Source organism: Elephas maximus, chromosome 5 (genome assembly GCF_024166365.1).
Source record: "Elephas maximus indicus isolate mEleMax1 chromosome 5, mEleMax1 primary haplotype, whole genome shotgun sequence".
In the NCBI taxonomy this organism is placed as follows: Eukaryota; Metazoa; Chordata; class Mammalia; order Proboscidea; family Elephantidae; genus Elephas; species Elephas maximus.
The window spans coordinates 78,524,096-78,541,967 of NC_064823.1; the positions used below are offsets into that span (position 1 = coordinate 78,524,096).

Here is a 17,872-nt window from a genome sequence, read left to right on the forward strand (position 1 = left end):
TACTGGAAACCTGCTCTGTGCCAGTGGGCATTTAAAGGTGAGGTAGACACAATCCTTACCCCTAGGACACTATGCCCTAATGGGAAAAACAGATATATCCAAAGACAAAATTTCAATAGACTATGTTAAGTGTATGATAGAAGGAACATAGAGAAGGGTAGCTTAATGGAGTCTGGGGGTAAGGAGAACACTTTCAGGAGACGATACCTGAGCTGCCTAAGGGTAGTCACTGGATGCTTTCATCTCTCACCTCGACCACCCAATAGTCTGACTGGTCTTTGCTTCTACCCCTTCCCCTCTGCAGATCATTAGCCACAGCTGCCAAAGTAACCTTTTAGAGATATAAACGGGATTTTTATTATTCCCCTGCTTATAAGCCTCCAATGGTTCCCTATTATCCTTAGAATAAAATCTAAACTCTGTACCAAGACCCCAAGGCCCAGCATGTTCTAAACCTCTCTTCAACTTCATGTCCTCCCTCTGCTCCCTTTCACTCTCTACACTCCGTCATATTGGAATTCTTTCTGTTTCTCAAATATTCTGAGCTTGTTCCTGCCTCAGGGTTGTTGCATTTGCTGTACCTTCTACCTGAAATGCCTTAGTATTATTCAGTCTTAGCTGACAGGAAGGTAACAACCCCTCATAGTCACATTTTTTCCCCACCCTAATAGAGCCATTCTCTATCATGTCACCGTATTTTTATTTTTTTCATAGCACTTAGCAGTAACTTTATTTTATTTACTTGTTTATTATATTTCTAATAGAACGTTAGCTCCATGAAAAAAGGAAATGTCTGTTTTCATACCATGGCGCCCCAGTGTCTAGGACACCTCCTGACATTGTTGTTGTTGGATGCCCTCAAGCCAATTTCAACTCATAGTGGCCTTATATGACAGAGTAGAACTGCCCCATACAGTTGCCTAGCCTATAATTTTTATGGGAGCAGATTGCCAGGTCTTTCCTCGTATGGAGCCACTGGTGCGTTTGGACAGCTGACATTTCAGTTAGCAGTTGACTGCTTAATCACTGTGCCACCAGGGCTCCTGACTCTGTAACACCGAACAAATATGTGTTGAACAAATAAATTGTGTGTGTGGCAAGGACCAAATCTAACTCGTTCTTACATAGTTACTTTCTTGTACTTAATGAATTCCAATTTGTTGAATGAATTAAACTTATACAAACATTTTAAAGTTAGAAGAAAAATTAAAGATCATTTAAGATAGAGTTTGTTAGCCATGGCATTGTTTACATTTAGGGCCAGATACCTCTTTGTTGTCGGGGGGGTTGTCCCATTGTAAAAATGGCATGGGGGCAGTGTCTGATCTACTCTAACTTCACAAGGGGGAAGGAGAATTAAGATCAACAGCCCAAGGCTGATTCCTACGAGATGGAGGTCAGACATGCCTCCTTTCTCTGCCATCTTTACCAATTCTGACACCAACCGTCCCTCCCACAGTGTTCTCTACTCCCCAGCTGGGTTCTATAATTCATTGCAATGGCCACATAGAACTCACAGGCAATACTCATATTGGGGTTTATTAGGGAAGTAACAGGTTACAATTCAGGTTCAGGTACACTCAGGATATAGCTCTTCCATCAGGACAGCTTCTTCCCAGCCAAGCTCGCAGGCATGCCTCTCTGTCCCTCCTCAGGCAAGTGTTAACAAAGCTCTTTTGGCTCTAGCAATAAGTGCCCAAAGGCACTCATCTTTCTTGCTCCATGGCCTGGGAAGCCCACCACGCTGCCTCCTGTCATCATTTCTCTGCCACTGCTTCTTGAGCTCTCTCTCTCACTCTCTATATCATCTGGTTCCAAGAGCTTCTCAGCACAGGGACCCCAGGTTCAAAGGATGCTGTCTGGTCCTGGATGTTCTTCCTTGGTAGTGGTGGAATCCTCTCTCTCCCACCTCTGGGATGGCTCACCTCAAGCCCAGTGGGATGGCAAAACTGACCAATCCCTTTGGTAGGGCAAAATTACCCTATCTGCACAGTCTCACCTAATCACTGGGATGGGAGTTAGAAGACCACGGTGAGATAGGCCGCAAAAAAGCAATCCATCGCACCACACCTATGCATTACAAAATGTTTAGCAGTGTCCCTGGCCTAGATGCCAAAAGCACCCTTTTCCACAAATGTCCCCTGGGGAGGAAAATCACCCCCAATTTAGAAGCAATGATCTAAGGCAACCTTCCTTATTTTACAGGTGAAGAAACTGAAGCCCCAAAATTTCAAGTAACATGCCTAAGGTCTTTCAGCTAGTTAAGGGCAGAACCAAGACACAGATTCCAGGCTGTTGACTGCATATATAGGGTACTTTCTATTACACTAGGTTTGGACATAATCACGTGGGAGCATCTCTGGTACATGAGTGATTGTCTCTTTACTGGTCATTACGTTAATCAAAGCGTACCTTTCCATATGCTGCTTGATATTCCTTAACAATCAGCTGCCGCTGTGCGTTCGACCTCTCTGTCAGAATGCTGATGAGCACTTTCTCATCGGTTCCTAAATGAAATAAAAATCATTTTATTCACTATCAACCCAAAGATGCTCAACAACTGTCAAAGAAAAGAAAAATGACGAATGGGCTGAAACAGATGCAGAAAATAAGGCATTTTAATTTTAATTTCCAAGTTCTTACCAGGTTGGACTGTTTGTTTTGGTGATTTTTTTTTTTTTTTTTTGCTTGCCTCTTGAAAGGGAAAATTAACTTTATTTGGATAGTTTCAGGAGAAGAAAATCATTGCCTAAATATTGCCATCTGTAGATCACAGAGAAGGTATAACATGAAGAATGTACTGCTTTTTTCACCCTTAAAAGGTTTAGTTACTGCCTTACCACCTTGTATCTCTCTTAACTCCGTACTTGTAATCAAAACATTTCTTCCTTTAGAGAAAAGAAAGACATTTATTGAGAACCGACCATGTACCAGACACCTTTTTATTCAGTATTGAAAGGATGAACTTCAATAAATAGCACTGGGGCAATTAACTATTCATATGGGATAAAATAAAATTAGCTACTTTAAATACCATTGACAAATACGAGCTCCAGTCAGATTAAAGATCTCAATGTGAAAAATAAAATTTTAAAACTTTGGTAATATAATAATAATAAAAAAAAAAAACCAAACCCACTGCCGTCAAGTCATTCCAACTCATAGCGACCCTATAGGACAGAGTAGAACTGGCCCCACAGAGTTTCCAAGGAGCGCCTGGTGGATTCAAACTGCTGACCTTTTTTGGTTAGCAGCCGTAGCACTTAACAACTACGTCACTAGGGTTGGTAATAAAACAGAGGAAAATTATCTATGACCATATTATGAAAAAGGATTTCTAAAACAAGATATAATGAGCATAAGTCATATAGAAAAATACTGGTAAACTTGATTTCACTGAAATTTAAAACTTCTGCGCAATGAAAGGGAAACCCTGGTGGCGTACTGGTTAAGTGCTATGGCTGGTAACTAAAAGGTCAGCAGTTTAAATCCACCAGGTGCTCCTTGGAAACTCTATGGGGCAGTTCTACTCTGTCCTATAGTGTCGCTATGAGTCAGAATCAACTCTATGGCAAAGGGTTTGGTTTTTCTTGGTTTATGCAATGAAAGATGTTTTAACCAATGTTAGAAGAAAGTTACAAAGTGGCAGAAGATATCTTCATAGCTTTTATTTTTTTTAAAAAAAGGATTTATATCAAGAATTTATTTTAAAACACACACACAGAGGAAAAAAAAAAAAAAAAACCCCTTGCCAATCATAAAGAAAAAGACAGCTCACCTAAAAAATGGGTAAAAAATATGAAGAAGGAATTCACAAAAGGGGAAGCAAACAAGGAAAGATGGTTGCCCTCATCAGTAACGGGCAGTGGTGGAGAGTGGAGAGGAGGTAAGAAACTAACGCAGGTGTAAGATGAACTACAATTTTAGACCCACTAAATTGGGAAAGGAACCCTGGGGGCTCAATGGTTAAGAGGCTGGCTGCTACCATAAGATCAGCAGTTCAAATTCACCAGTTGCTCCTCGGAAACCCTATGCAGCAGTTCTACTCTGTCCTATAGGATCACTATGAGTCAGAAGTGACTCAACGGCAACAGATTTTTATTTTTATTTTTTAATTGGAAACATTGAATAGTATGACCACAGCAAGTATTGGTAAAAATACAGAGCAAGAGGAAGGCTCACACATTGCTTGTAGGAGTGTTAATTTATATACTTATTTTATAAAGCAGATTGGCAAAATTTACAGTTAATTTGAAAATACGCATCCCCTTCAACCTAAAAATTCCAATTCTTATTGTAGTCTAGAGCAATGCTAGCAAATGAGCACAAGGAGACATAAGCAGGAATATTCATTGCAGTATTTTTATACTGTAATAGAAAACTGTTGCAGGCAATTTAAATTTCCCATCAATATTCCCACTTTATGATATAGTGATGTAATAGACTACTATGCGTTAAACTTAATGAGCCGGAGCTAAACATCTAAACATGGATAAATATCAAAAACATAACGTTAAGTTTTGGAAAAAGCAAGTTGCAAGAGAATGTATATGGCTGATTTCCCTTTACATTATTTGGAGCCATGCAAAACAGTATGTACATACATATGTAGTTGTGGTATAAAATGTTTCATAGGAATAATAAACTCTAATTTAGGATTGTGTTATTTCTAGGGAATAGGGTGGCAGAGGGATCTAGGAAGAGTAGACAGGGACTTTCAGCTCTATCTGTAATGATTTCATTATTATTATCATTGGTAGTAGCAGTGGGGTGGTAGTTTTCAATATTAAGTAAATATAGCAAATACTAGGATTTAATAAAACTGGGTTGTCTATACTTTTCCTCATTATTTCACAATTTTTTTAAAATGTGAAAACTTTTCTAGTTTGGGCAAATTGAACTAGGCACTTTTGGACTATACGTTTCCAGATTTACCTGAACATTAAGCAAGGAATTGTGAAGTAGTTGTTAGTTGTCGTTGAGCTGACTCTGATTCAGGATGATCCCGTGTGCAGAGTAAAACTGCTCCATAGGGTTTTCAAGGCTATGACCTTTCAGAAGCAGATGGCCAGGCCTGTCTTCTGAGTCACCGTTGGGTAGGTTCAAACCACCAACCTTTTGGCTAGTAGTGGAGTGCTTAACCATCTGCGCCACTCAGATGGTTGAAGTGTAAAGTATAACTCACCAATTCCTCTGATTGCCTTGTGAATAGCTTCAGCATCCGCTGATGGGCTAAAACCTGGATAATCTCTAATTGTCCCTCGATGTCCAACCTAGAAGGAAACATTTTAAAGTTCCACCAGTTCAGAATGATGTCTTTGTTTGTATTACATATGCAGAGTCAACATATGACAAACCTGTAATTTGCATACCTTGTTCAGGAGTCTCCTCTCCTGGACATGCTGGCTGCATAACATCTTTGTGGCTGTTAGCTGCCATCAACTTTGTTCCTGACTTATGGTGACCCCGTGCACATTGGAACAAAACTCTGCCCAGTATTGTGCCACTGGTACTGTGCCATCCCCAAGACAAGCTGTGGATCAAACTACTATGATCATGGAGTTTTCACTGGTTGATTTTCAGAAGTAGAGCACCAGACCTTTCTTCCTAGTTCATTTTAGTCTAGAAACTCCACTGAAACCTGTTGAGCATCACAGCAACACACAGGCATCCAATGACAGACAGGTGGTGGCTGTGCTTGAGGTACATTGGCCAGGAATTGAACCTGGGTCTCCCTCATGTAAAGTGAGAATTCTACCATTAAACCACTAATGCCTCATAGCATGACATCTACCACACATGTAATGAAGACTCTCATTTTTTTTTCCCTTTTGTGTAACAAATCACAAATAAAAAACACTGGTTCTCTAGAGCAATAAAATGTGTTAACTCTGGTGAGTCTGAAGAATATTTGTTTTAAAGTGGCATCTGCATAAAAGCAACAGAAAGCTAAGATTTTCTACATCCTTTTTGTATTCAAGTGATGCTCTAAAGCTCTTTACTGCATCTTATACAGAAGTAGTAGTGGTTTATACACTTCAAGATGTTTTAATTAATATTGACCACTGTCCTTGGGGAACCTTACACTAAAGACTCCATAAATGAAAACCCTATTAGGATTGTCTTTCCTAAGCTTTGTTTAATGGATGTGCGCCCGTGGCTGATAAATTCTCTTCTGAAGCTCCACTGACATCACAGATCTCAGGAGCAGCATGGACATGAAAAATACCATGCTACTAATACTAAACACATAAAACAGAAACATGGCAGTAAGCTGGGAAAAACCATCCTATTGAAGGAATAAAAGATTTTAAAACTGCTTAAGAGGGTATAGAACAAGAGCCATAAACACTATCAGAAAAAGCAAAGCAAACATGTACTTAAAAGGTATTTCACAAAACCAATAGCCAACATTCTTCTCAATGGAGAAGGAGTGAGAGCCTTCCCCTTGAGAATGGGAACAAGACAAGGATGACCATCATCACTACTCTTATGCAACATTGTACTGGCAGTCCTGGCCAGAGCAATAAGGCAAGAAAGGTAAATAAAGTATATCTAAATTGGAGAGAAAAAAGTAAAACTATATTTATAAATGACATGATCCCATACATAGAAAATCCTAGCAATTCCCTAAGAAACCTACTGGATTTAATAGAAGAATTCAGCAAAGTGGCAGGGTACGAGATCAACACACAAAAATCAATTGGGTTCCTTTGTACTAACAAGGAGAACTCTGAAGAGGACATCAAGAAAACAACACCATATATAATAGCCCCCAAAATGATAAAATACCTAAGAATAAACCTAACCAGGGACAGAAAAGACCTGCACCATGAAAACTGTAAGAGAGCCAAAGTACGACCCTGAGTATATCCCACCTGAATTTAGAGACCATCTCAAGAACAGGTTTGACATGTTGAATACTAATGACCAAAGACCAGACGAGTTGTGAAATGCCATTAAGGACATCATACATAAAGAAAGCAAGAGGTCATTAGACAGGAAAGAAAGAAAAGACCAAAATGGATGTTAGAAGAGACTCTGCAACTTGCTCTTGAATGTTGAGTAGCTAAAGAAAAAGGAAGAAATGAAGTAAAAGAGTGGAAGAGAAAATTTCAAAAGGCAGCTTGAGAAGACAAAGTAAAATAATGACACGAGCAAAGACCTGGAGTTAGAAAATCAAGAGGGAAGAACACGCTCAGCATTTCTCAAGCTGAAAGAACTGAAGAAAAAATTCAAAAACCAAGCCTCAAGTTGGAATACTGAAGGATTCTATAGGAAAAATATTAAACGATGCAAGAAGCAACAAAAGAAGATGGAAGGAATACACAGAGTCACTATACCAAAAAGAATTGGTCAACGTTTGGCCATTTCAGGAGATACCATATGATCAGGAAGTGATGGTACTGAAGGAAGAGGTCCAAACTGCAATGAAGGCACTAGCAAAAAACAAGGCTCCAGGACTGACAGAATAACAATTGAGATGTTTCAACAAACAGAGGCAGCGCTGCAAGAGCTCACTCATCTATGCTAAGAAATTTGGAAGACAGCTAACTGGCCAACTGAAAGAGATCCATATGTATGCCTATTTCAAAGAAAGGTAATCCAGCTGGATGTTGAAACTATCAAATAACATCATTAACATCACACACAAGTAAAACTTTGCTGAAGATCTTCCAAAAGCAGCTGTAGCAGTATATTGATAGGAAACTGCCAGAAATTCAAGCCAGATTCAGAAGAGGATGTGGAACCAGGGATACCATTGCTGATGTCAGATGGATCCTGGCTGGAAGCAGAAAATACCAGAAAGATGTTTACCTGTCTTTTATTGACTATACAAAGGCATTTGACTATGTGGATCGTAACAAATCATGGATAACATTGCAAAGAATTGGAATTCCAGAACACTTCATTGTGCTCATGAGGAACCTGTACATAGGTCAAGAGGCAGTTGTTCAAACAGAGCAATGAGATACTTTGTGGTTTAAAGTCAGGAAAGATATGCATCAGAGTTGTGTCCTTTCACCATACTTATTCAATCTGTATGTTGAGCAAATACTACGAGAAGCTAGACTATATGAAGAAGAACTTGGCATGACTCGTTAACAACCTGTGTTATGCAGATAACACAACCTTGCTTGCTTGCTCAAAGTGAAGAAGACTTGAAGCACTTACTGATGAAGATCAAAGACCACAACCTTGGGTACAGATTATACCTCAACATAAAGAAAACAAAAATCCTCACAACTGGACCAATAAGCAGCATCATGACAAACAGGGAAAAGACTGAAGTTGCCAAGAATTCCATTTTACTTGGATTCACCCATGGAAGCAGCAGTCAAGAAATCAAAAGATGCATTGCACTGGGCAAATCTGCTGTAAAAGACCTCATTAAACTGTTAAAAAAGCAAAGATGTCACTTTAAGGACTAAGCTGTGCCTGACCCAAGCAATGCTGTTTTCAGTCACCTCATATGCATGCGAAAGTTGGATAATGAACAAGGGAGACCGAACAAGAATTGATGCCTATGTATTATGGTGATGGTGAAGAATAATTAATATACCATGGACTGCCAAAAGAAGGAACAAATCTGTCTTGGAAGAAGTACAATCAGAATGCTCCTTAGAAGCAAGGATGGCAAGACTATGTCTCACATAGTTTGGACATGTCATCATGATGGATCAGGTCCCTGGAGAAGAACATTTTGCTAGGTAGAGGAAGACCTTCAACAAAATGAATTGACACAGTGGCTGCAACAATGGGCTCAAGTACAACGACAATTGTGAGGATGGCACAGGACCAGGCAGTGTTTTGTTCTGTTGTCCAAAGGGTTGTTATAAGTTGGAATGGACTCGATGGCACCTAACAACAAGTTCATAAAGAGTAGGTTCTCAAGGTGCCCATCAACAGATGAATGGATAAATAAATTATGGTATATTCACTCAGTGGAATACTACATATCGATAAAGAATAACGATGAATCCGTGAAACATTTCATAACATGGAGGAATCTGGAAGGCCTTATGCTGAGGGAAATTAGTCAGCTGCAAAAGGACAAATATTGTATAAGACCACTATTATAAGAACTGGAGAAACAGTTTAAACAGAGAAGAGAATATTCTTTGATGAGTATGAGACGGGGGAGGGAGGGAAGGAAAGGGCTTTCACTAATTAGACAGTAGATAAGAACTATTTTAGGTGAAGGGAAAGGCAACACACAATACAGGAGAAGTACAACTAGACTAAACCAAAAGCAAATAAGTTTCCTGAATAAACTGAATGCTTCGAAGGCCAGCGTAGCAGGGGCAGGGGTTTAAGGACCATGGTTTCTGGGGACATCTAAGTCAATTGGCATAATAAAATCTATTAAGAAAACATTCTGCATCCCACTTTGGAGAGTGGCATCTGGGGTCTTAAACGCTATCAAGAGGCCATCTAAGATGCATCAATTGGTCTCAACTCCCCTGGAGCAAAGGAGAATGAAGAACACCAAAGACACAAGGTAATTATGAGAACAAGAGGCAGAAAGGGCCACATAAACCAGAGACTACATTAGCCTGAGACCAGAAGAACTAGACAGTGCCCAGCTACAACTGATGACTGCCCTGACAGGGAACCAACAGAGAATCCCTGAAGGAGCAGGAGAACACTGGGATGCAGACCCCAAATTCTCTTAAAAAGACCAGACTTAATGGTCTGACTGAGACTAGAAGGACCCTGGAGGTCGTGGTCCCCAGACCTTCTGTTAGCCCAAAACAGGAACCATTCCCAAAGCCAACTCTTCAGACAGGGATTGGACTGGACTATGAGATAGAAAATGATACTGGGGAAGAATGAGCTTCTTGGATCAAGTAGACACATGAGACTATGTTGGCATCTCCTGTCTGAAGGGGAGATAAGAGGGTAGAGGGGGTCAGAAGCTGGCCAAACAGACCTTAAAAGAGAAAGTGGAGGGAAGGAGTGTGCTGTCTCATTAGAGGGAGAGCAACTATGAGTATACAGCAAGGTTTTTATAAATTTCTGTATGAGAGTCCAACTTGATCTGTAAACTTTCACTTAAAGCACAATAAAAATTAAAAAAAGAAAAATCAAAATACCAGAGGAATCAGGCAAAAAAAAAAAAAAAAAAAGAGTAGGTTCTACGTTTCAATTTGGTGACTAGTGTCTGGGGTTTTAAAAGATTGCAAGCAGCCTTCTAAGATGGTCTCTACTCATCTGGAACAAAATAAAGAAACCAAAGACTCAGAAAAGAAGGTAGTCTCTAGTACTAATAATCAACATAAACCATAGCCCATCTATTCTGAGATCAAAAGAACTAAATAGTGCCTGGCTACCACCACTGACCATTCTGATCAGGGCCACAATAGAGGGAACCTTATAGAAAAGGAGAGAAATGTGGAATAGAATTCAAATTCTTAAAAAGCCCAGACTTGCTGAACTGGTTGAGGCTAGAGCACTCCCGGAGACTATCGCTGCCGTGAGATACACTTTAAACCTTACATAGAAATTATCCCCTAAGTTCACCTTTTAGCTAAATAACAGATTGGCTTATACAATAAAGAATATCACTCTTGAGTAATAGGCTTTTTTAAGAAAAACATCTGTAGGAGACCAAATGGTCAAAAATTGTTCTAAAGCAAAGATGAGAAGGTAAGGAGGCATGGAAACTAGTGTACTGGAAATGGTACAACCAGAACGGAATCAGTGAGAATGACACATAGTGAAAAATGTAACCATTACTGAATAATTTGTATAGAAATTGTTAAATCAGAACCTAATAAGGTATTTCATAGATTTGTTGTCTTGTATTAATATGACTTCATTTAGGTTCCCGTGAAGTGTTTAACATTTTCTTGAAAGGACATTATCTTGTCATATCAAAGTGAACGGAAAATTAATGTCCTGGCACAGCCAAAAATATGATCGTCAATAGAAGAGTCAATAGATTAGACAGAACAATTTGTTTCAATACAACTAGACTGTTTAATCTTAAAGTATCTAAAATAAGGAGTTCTGATTCTTAAAAAATTAATTTCACATCAGAAGCTAGTTATGAATGTGCCTGATCTAAAGGCATTTGTTAAGAAATCAGCCACTCCAACATAATCTCTTGAGAACTTTCTTTCCCCAAGGCTTAAGCCAGGAGCCCTGGTGGCACAGTAGTTAAGTGCTTGGCTGCTAACTGAAAGGTCAGCAGTACGAACCCACCCTCAAGCCGCTCCTTGGGAGAAAAGACCTGGCAATCTGTTGCCACAAAGATTACAGCCTAGGAAACCCTATCGGGGCTCTTCTCAGTCCTATAGGGTCACTATGAGTGAAAGTCAACTCAATGGCACACAGCAACACCAACAAAAGTTTAATCAACGTTGTATGGATTCACAGAGCCAAATGGCTGTATTTTAGTTCTATCCACCTATGAACTTTTATGTTTATCTTATCTGTTCACCTTCCATGTCTGGCATTTTAGGAGAGCCACCACAATATTAGACCATTTGAGTGCCTGCTTCATGCCAGGCACTGTGCTTGGCACTTTATATATGTTAACTATTATCTGCCTAACAGTCCTGGTGAATGAGGGAGAGTGATCCATTTCACATATAACACATATAAGATTTAAGAAGACTGGAGTATTAACACAAATAGCTAATCAGCAAAATCTGAATTTGAACACGTCTGGACTATTCGAGTCCATTCCAGTGTTTCTCAAAATGTAGTCTCTGCACTGCCTGGGGTGATTCGTTGAACTGCATATTAGCAGCCCCTACCACCCCCATGCCGGACATACTCAATCAGTTTCTTTAGAGCTAGGGTCTTAGACACTACAGGTTTAAGGGGCTCCCCAGGTGATTCTATGCCATGCAGATATTTACATAATTGTTTCTTAATACATGAAGACAAAACTGTAGTCGGATCCTAAATGTTCATGAATTATCAAGTTCAGGAGTTCTAATATAGCTGTGACCATTTTACTGCCCTCTGTCTAATCTATGCATCAAAATATGCTGAAATTCCAGTGTGCAGAACTAGAGAAGGGTGAAATTGCTAATCCATTACGCAACTTGCTATCTGGTAAAATCAAATGGGAAGGAACTACTTGTTTAATTAAAAGAAAAAAAAAAAAAAACCTACACAGGCACCAGCTTGAAAAATGGCGTAAGCATTCTAAAATGGAATCACAGTGAAATTTGTAAAACTGCTTCAGTTATTTAAAGGTACAGTACTGCTCCTTTGCTAGACTTGGTTGCCTAGAATATTTAGAAATATTTACATGACTTATGAAAAAAATCAGGCAGTAAAGGAAGTGAATAGCATCTCTAATATATTCCAGGCAGTGAACAAAGTACAAACATCTTATGTAACACTTACAATGACCCTAAGGAGGGAGATTTTATTATTACCATTTAAAAATGGAAGAAACTGAATCTCTGAGAGACTATTTGTTTAGCATCACTCTGCTAATAAGGCAGTACCAGAATTTGAACCCAGGTCCTCTTGACTAAAACCTTTACGCTATACACCATATCATAATGCCTCAGAGCTCCATAGTAGCGGTTTTCCAAGTGTGGCTCCTGGATGAGCATCGCCTGGGAACTTGTAAGAAATGCAAATTCTCAGGCCCCACCCCAGACTTACTGAACCAGCAACTCTGGAGCAATGACCCTGAATCTGTTTTCACAAGCCCTCCAGGTGATTCTGAGGCACAGTAAAGTTTGAGAGCCACTCCTCTATTTCATTCTCAGCTGCGCAGAAAACCAAAGCAAAAACAAGCCAACAATCCATGAATTCTTTTATGGGTGTGGAAGAAGAATGTGATGACAAGCTCATAGGTTCAGGAATGTTGACATTTTTTACAGCCGGACAAAGCTGCTTGCATTGCCTACTTATTTGCAAGCTTAATTCCTTACAAATTAAATTACTGACCAGTGCCTGTCTGCGTTTATTTCCAATAGCCCTGATAGCCTTTACACAGCGTCAGTGCTGGTGTAAGACGCCACGTGAATACTTGCCAAAGTCTTACTACCTTTCAAATCATGCTTGGTTAGATTTCCATCCACATCCCTTAAACATATTTTGTTGTTTTCATTTTCTCAAACTTGACCTTCAGATGCTCCAAAGAGGATAACAGTTGGAAAATAAATCAAACAAGTCATGTCAAAATATAGGGAAAAATACATAAATAACTGGAGCTCCTTATAGTAAAAATAATTGCTGCTATCTATTATGTACCCAGTACTTGTGCTAAGCACATTTGCGATATTAGCTCATTCAATCCTCACAATAAAATTATAAGGCAGATATAATTAATGCCAGCTCACAGATAATGAAACTGAAGCTCACGTACCTTTCTCAAGTTCACACAGCCAGTAAGTGGTCTGTCCCCTCAGTCTTTACTCCTAATTATTAGGGTATGCTGCATCTCATTAGAACCATCATCTTTATGACAATATAATATTCCATGGTCTTCTACGACTATCCTTTGTAGGCCAGGCATAGGCCCGATGAAGCCATGGGAGTGGCCTCGATGCCAGGGGAGCTGTGTGATACTCCCCCTGAGAGAGGCAAGTCTGTCCTTGACTCTTTAAAATCAGCCGTTATCTATTTCCTCATGCAAAACATACTGAGTTTACAAGAAGTTAAATATTTATATTCATAGGAATGAGTAAAAGAGAAAAACATAAGGTGCCAACCATGCTGATCTGAAACCTATTTAAAGCCAAACGCTCCCGAGCAAGAACAGCAGTGGCTGCAGGTGCACCCTGAAGGTGAGGCAGCACCCATTCACTCATCGCTCCATAAAGCCCTGCGAAAGCCACATCCAGGAATTAAGGCTTCAGATCAAAGCCTCAGATAAACCTCCAGGACTCCGTAGCAATTAGGGAGCCAGGAAGAAATGATCACTCTGCTCAATGTCAAGACACTCTGCTGGGTCATGAAAGTTTACGATACAAGGAAAAAAATGGAGCTGACTATAAAAAACAATCAAAACTTGGAAAATGTAAGACATCTTGTTCACTTTTTTAAGTAAAAAAGTTTTCAAAACCAGGGAAAGTTTACTTATAAAAGGCCCTAAAACAACATATGGCAAAGTGAGGCAGGTAGCCACTCAGTCTCTACAGGGCAAGTTCTAGGGCCTTTCCTCTCCCACTGGCTGGCCGTGCTTACTGGGCCAGTGCAAGATGATGAGCAGATAGAACACGTTCCACCACCACTGCAGACGTGCTCTCCTCCAGCCCAGAGGACGGTCGCTGTTTTTTGTTGCCATTGAGTCAGCTCCAATTCACGGCGACCCCATGTACAACAGAATGAAATGTTGCCCAGTCCTTCACCATCTTCATGATTGTAGATATGCCCGTGTCCATTGTTGCAGCCACTGTGTACTTTGAGTGCCTTCCAGCCCAGGGAGCTCATCTTCCAGCACCATATCAGACAATATTCTGTTGTGATCCAGTGTTTTCACTGGCTAATTTTCAGCAGTATATTGCCAGGCCTTTCTTCCTGGTCCATTTTAGCTGAAAGCTCCACTGAAACCTGTCCACCATGGGTAAACCCTGCTGGTATGTAATACACCAGTGGTATATCTTCCAGCATCATAGCCACCTGCAAGGCACCACAGTACAACAAACTGACAGACGGTTGGTGGAAGAGAAGCAGGGGGTCTGGCAAAGGCCCAAAAATGGGTAGATATTGATGGCTACCAGGGATGTCAGACAGAAGCAAGGCTGACCTTCGTATGGCCTCGTCTGCAATGTGTCCAAGAGGTCTGAAGGACATGTTTGCATGTGTTCTTGTGCTCACTCAAATGAGAAAATATCTGTACTTGTCAGTTTTTTTAAATAGAATAGAGTGATTTCATCAGGGGCTGCTTCAGAGCAAGAGCATTGGAATGTAGGAACAGAAGAGGGTGTGGGCTGGAGTAGAAAGACAAGTGATTCAGAAATTAGTGGACAAAAAGTAACTTGTTCTCTGTTTTCCATGAAACTCAGATTACAAAAAGGAGAACCTCTGATCCCTCAGAAGCATGTGTCACTGTTAACCTACCCAGCCTCCTGCCTTCTTTTGGGTCCTGCAACTCATCTCCTGGGTTTCTTCCTGATGCTTCAGCTTGCATCTATTCTCCTCATCCAGGTCCTCCCCTTTGCCTACCTCTAAAGTAAGCACGTCCAAAATGGAATGGTCTCTTCTCTGTTTCTTCCTCCAGCCTTCTGTGGGTTATTTCCTCTACTCCCCTTGCTGTACGCAGACAACTCCCACATTTATATCTCTGGCCTAGTTCCTATTTTGAGCACTGGTCTTGTATATTCCAGGAGTCCCTGGGTGGCACAAATGGTTAGGTGTTTGGCTACTAACTGGAAGTTGGTGGTTTGAATTCACCCAGAGACGCCTTTGAAAGATCACAGCCATTGAAAACCCTATGGGGGCAGTTCTAGTCTGAAACACATGGGGTTACCATGAGTTAGAATCAATTCAACAATGACTGGTTTGATTTTTTTTTTTTTTGTACATGCAACGTCTACTTGATGTATCTCCTTTGATACCTCACATATCAAGTCATCACTTCCTCCCAAATGGATTTTTTCCTCATATAAAATTTACATAGTACTTATTTGGTTAAAGCGCTTGGCTGCTAACCAAAAGGTTAGCAGTTGGAACCCACCTGCAACTCCGAGGGAGAAAAGACCAGGCGACCTGCTCCCATAAAGGTTTCAGCCTAGGAAACCCTATGAAACAGTTCTACTCTGTTCCTATAGGGTCGCTGTGAGTCAGAATCAACTCAACAGCACACAACAACAACAAAACTCATGTAATCCTCGAAACCATTTTATAAGATAGGTACTATTATTTACCCCTATTTTACAGAGAAGATGACTGAGGCAGAGGTTAAGAAACTTGCCAGGGTCATACAGCTAGCTCGCAGAGCCAGGATTTGAACCTAGGCAATTCAGCCCAACTTCTGTGCTCTTCCCCAATTTGCTATTTCCTCAACCTGTCCCATTTCTCTAAATGGCACCACCACCCACCAGAAACCTGGGGGTTTCCTTTCATTCCTTTATCTCCTTTTCCCTCCCAAGCCATCAGCCAAGCTTGTTAAAACTATCTCAAAAATACAGTCTCATGTTCTCTGCCACTCTTGTAGTCCACGTCACTGTCATCTCTCTCCTGGACATGTGCAATACAAAAAAAAAAACCCAAACCCAGTGCTGTCCAGTCGATTCCGACTCATAGCGACCCTATAGGACAGAGTAGAACTGCCCCATAGAGTTTCCAAGGAGCCTCTGGTGGACTCGAACTGCCAACCCTTTGGTTAGCAGCCATAGCACTTAACCACTACGCCACCAGGGTTTCCGACATGTGCCATAGGCTTCCTCTATGCTTCCTTCTATTGCTAGCTCCAACCCACTTTCCATACACCAACTGAGTCATCTGTTAAAAACCTGTCAGGTCACACCACCTCCTACTTAACACTCTTGTCTGGCCTCCCACTGGATGCTTACACTGGGGCAAATAGCCCTGCATGGCTTGGCCCAACCTCCCTTCCCCTTCACCTGGAGCCGCTCTATCCTTTGCCCATCATTCCAGTTCTCTGAAAGTCCACCTGGTGTAAGTCGAGCTCTTTCTTACCTTACTGTCTTTGTTCATGCTGTTTCCTCTATCTGGAATGTTTTTCTACCACATGAACATCACCTTAACCCTCAGTCCTCATTTAAAGGGCACCTTCTCTGGCAGACCTTCCTTGGCCCCTTATATAAAACAGTGTGTGGCGACAGATGTTTAGGATAGAAACAAAGGTCTGATGACAAAGGAAGGGGCATATTTGACAATTTTCTGTCCTTTTGACTTATTCTCTTTTAATTCATGTGAGATCTCTGTATTAATCATATTGTTCAATACTCTAAAATACTTAATTTTTTCTCTTTTGCATCCAGCAAAAAACAGACTTTCAAAAAAGAAATCACACCTTCTCCCCTTCACATTCCTTGCTCTATGATCTATAACTTTTTTCTTTCCTCTTTGGCCCTGACTTAGCAGGCCTAGACCTGGTGACAAAGTGGTTAAGAACTCGGCTGCTAACCAAAAGGTCTGCAGTTCAAATTCACTAGCTGCTCCCTGGAAACACTATGGGGCAGTTCTACTGTCCTATTGGGTCACTGTGAGTCGGAATCCACTTGAAGGCAGTGGGTTTGGGTTTTTTTTTTTATTCAATGGCTACTTACTGGAAACACGGGTGGTGTAGTGGTTAAGTGCTACGGCTGCTAACCAAAGGGTCGGCAGTTCAAATCTGCCAGGCGCTCCTTGGGAACTCTATGGTGCAGTTCTACTCTGTCCTATAGGGTCACTATGAGTCAGAATCGACTCAATGGCAACGCGTTTGGGTTTTTTTTGGCTACTTATTAGATGGGCAGATTTTACTTTTATTATGATTAAATAGGAAAGTTGGATCCTTCCTCCTTCTAGTTGGGCTTGGGAGTGGCAAGAAAGGTTCTTTAACTGTCATTCCATTCATTCTCAGGAAGCCTCTCTCTTCTCACTCAGATTATATAGTATTTCTTTCCAGGAGGTATCCTGAAACAAAGTTCTCTTTTGATTTGAAATCCAGATCTAACCTGTTTTTTCATTAACTTCCTGCAGAGGGCCATTTGTGTAACTGTGTGAGTGCCAATATTTACCTAGATAAGCTTCAGGGAACATGGTTTAAAACTCACACCAGACAGGAAGTTGCAATTGTGCAGAAGAGCACCTAGCCAGGCAGGATGCCCATTCTGCTTGGAATGTGGAAAGTCCATTTCAGTGAAAACAGTTACAAAGCCAGATCTTCCAGCGTGAGATATGGTAGAGGGAGGGTGATCACAGAGGACAAGTTCAGCACATTCAC

General features: G+C 40.7%; 1 protein-coding gene across 2 annotated transcripts in view; it reads right to left on the reverse strand.

Annotated features, from left to right (window-relative positions):
• The window catches only part of ANXA3 (annexin A3), a 122,015-nt gene that overhangs the window by 90,766 nt on the left and 13,377 nt on the right, over positions 1-17,872 (reverse strand). For both annotated transcript variants that reach the window (XM_049885931.1, XM_049885929.1), the window contains exons 3-4: positions 5,186-5,273; positions 2,413-2,507 (exon numbers count right to left, since the gene is read on the reverse strand). In XM_049885931.1, coding sequence (XP_049741888.1) covers positions 2,413-2,507; positions 5,186-5,273 — 183 coding nt within the window. The remainder of the gene's footprint in view (positions 1-2,412; positions 2,508-5,185; positions 5,274-17,872) is intronic.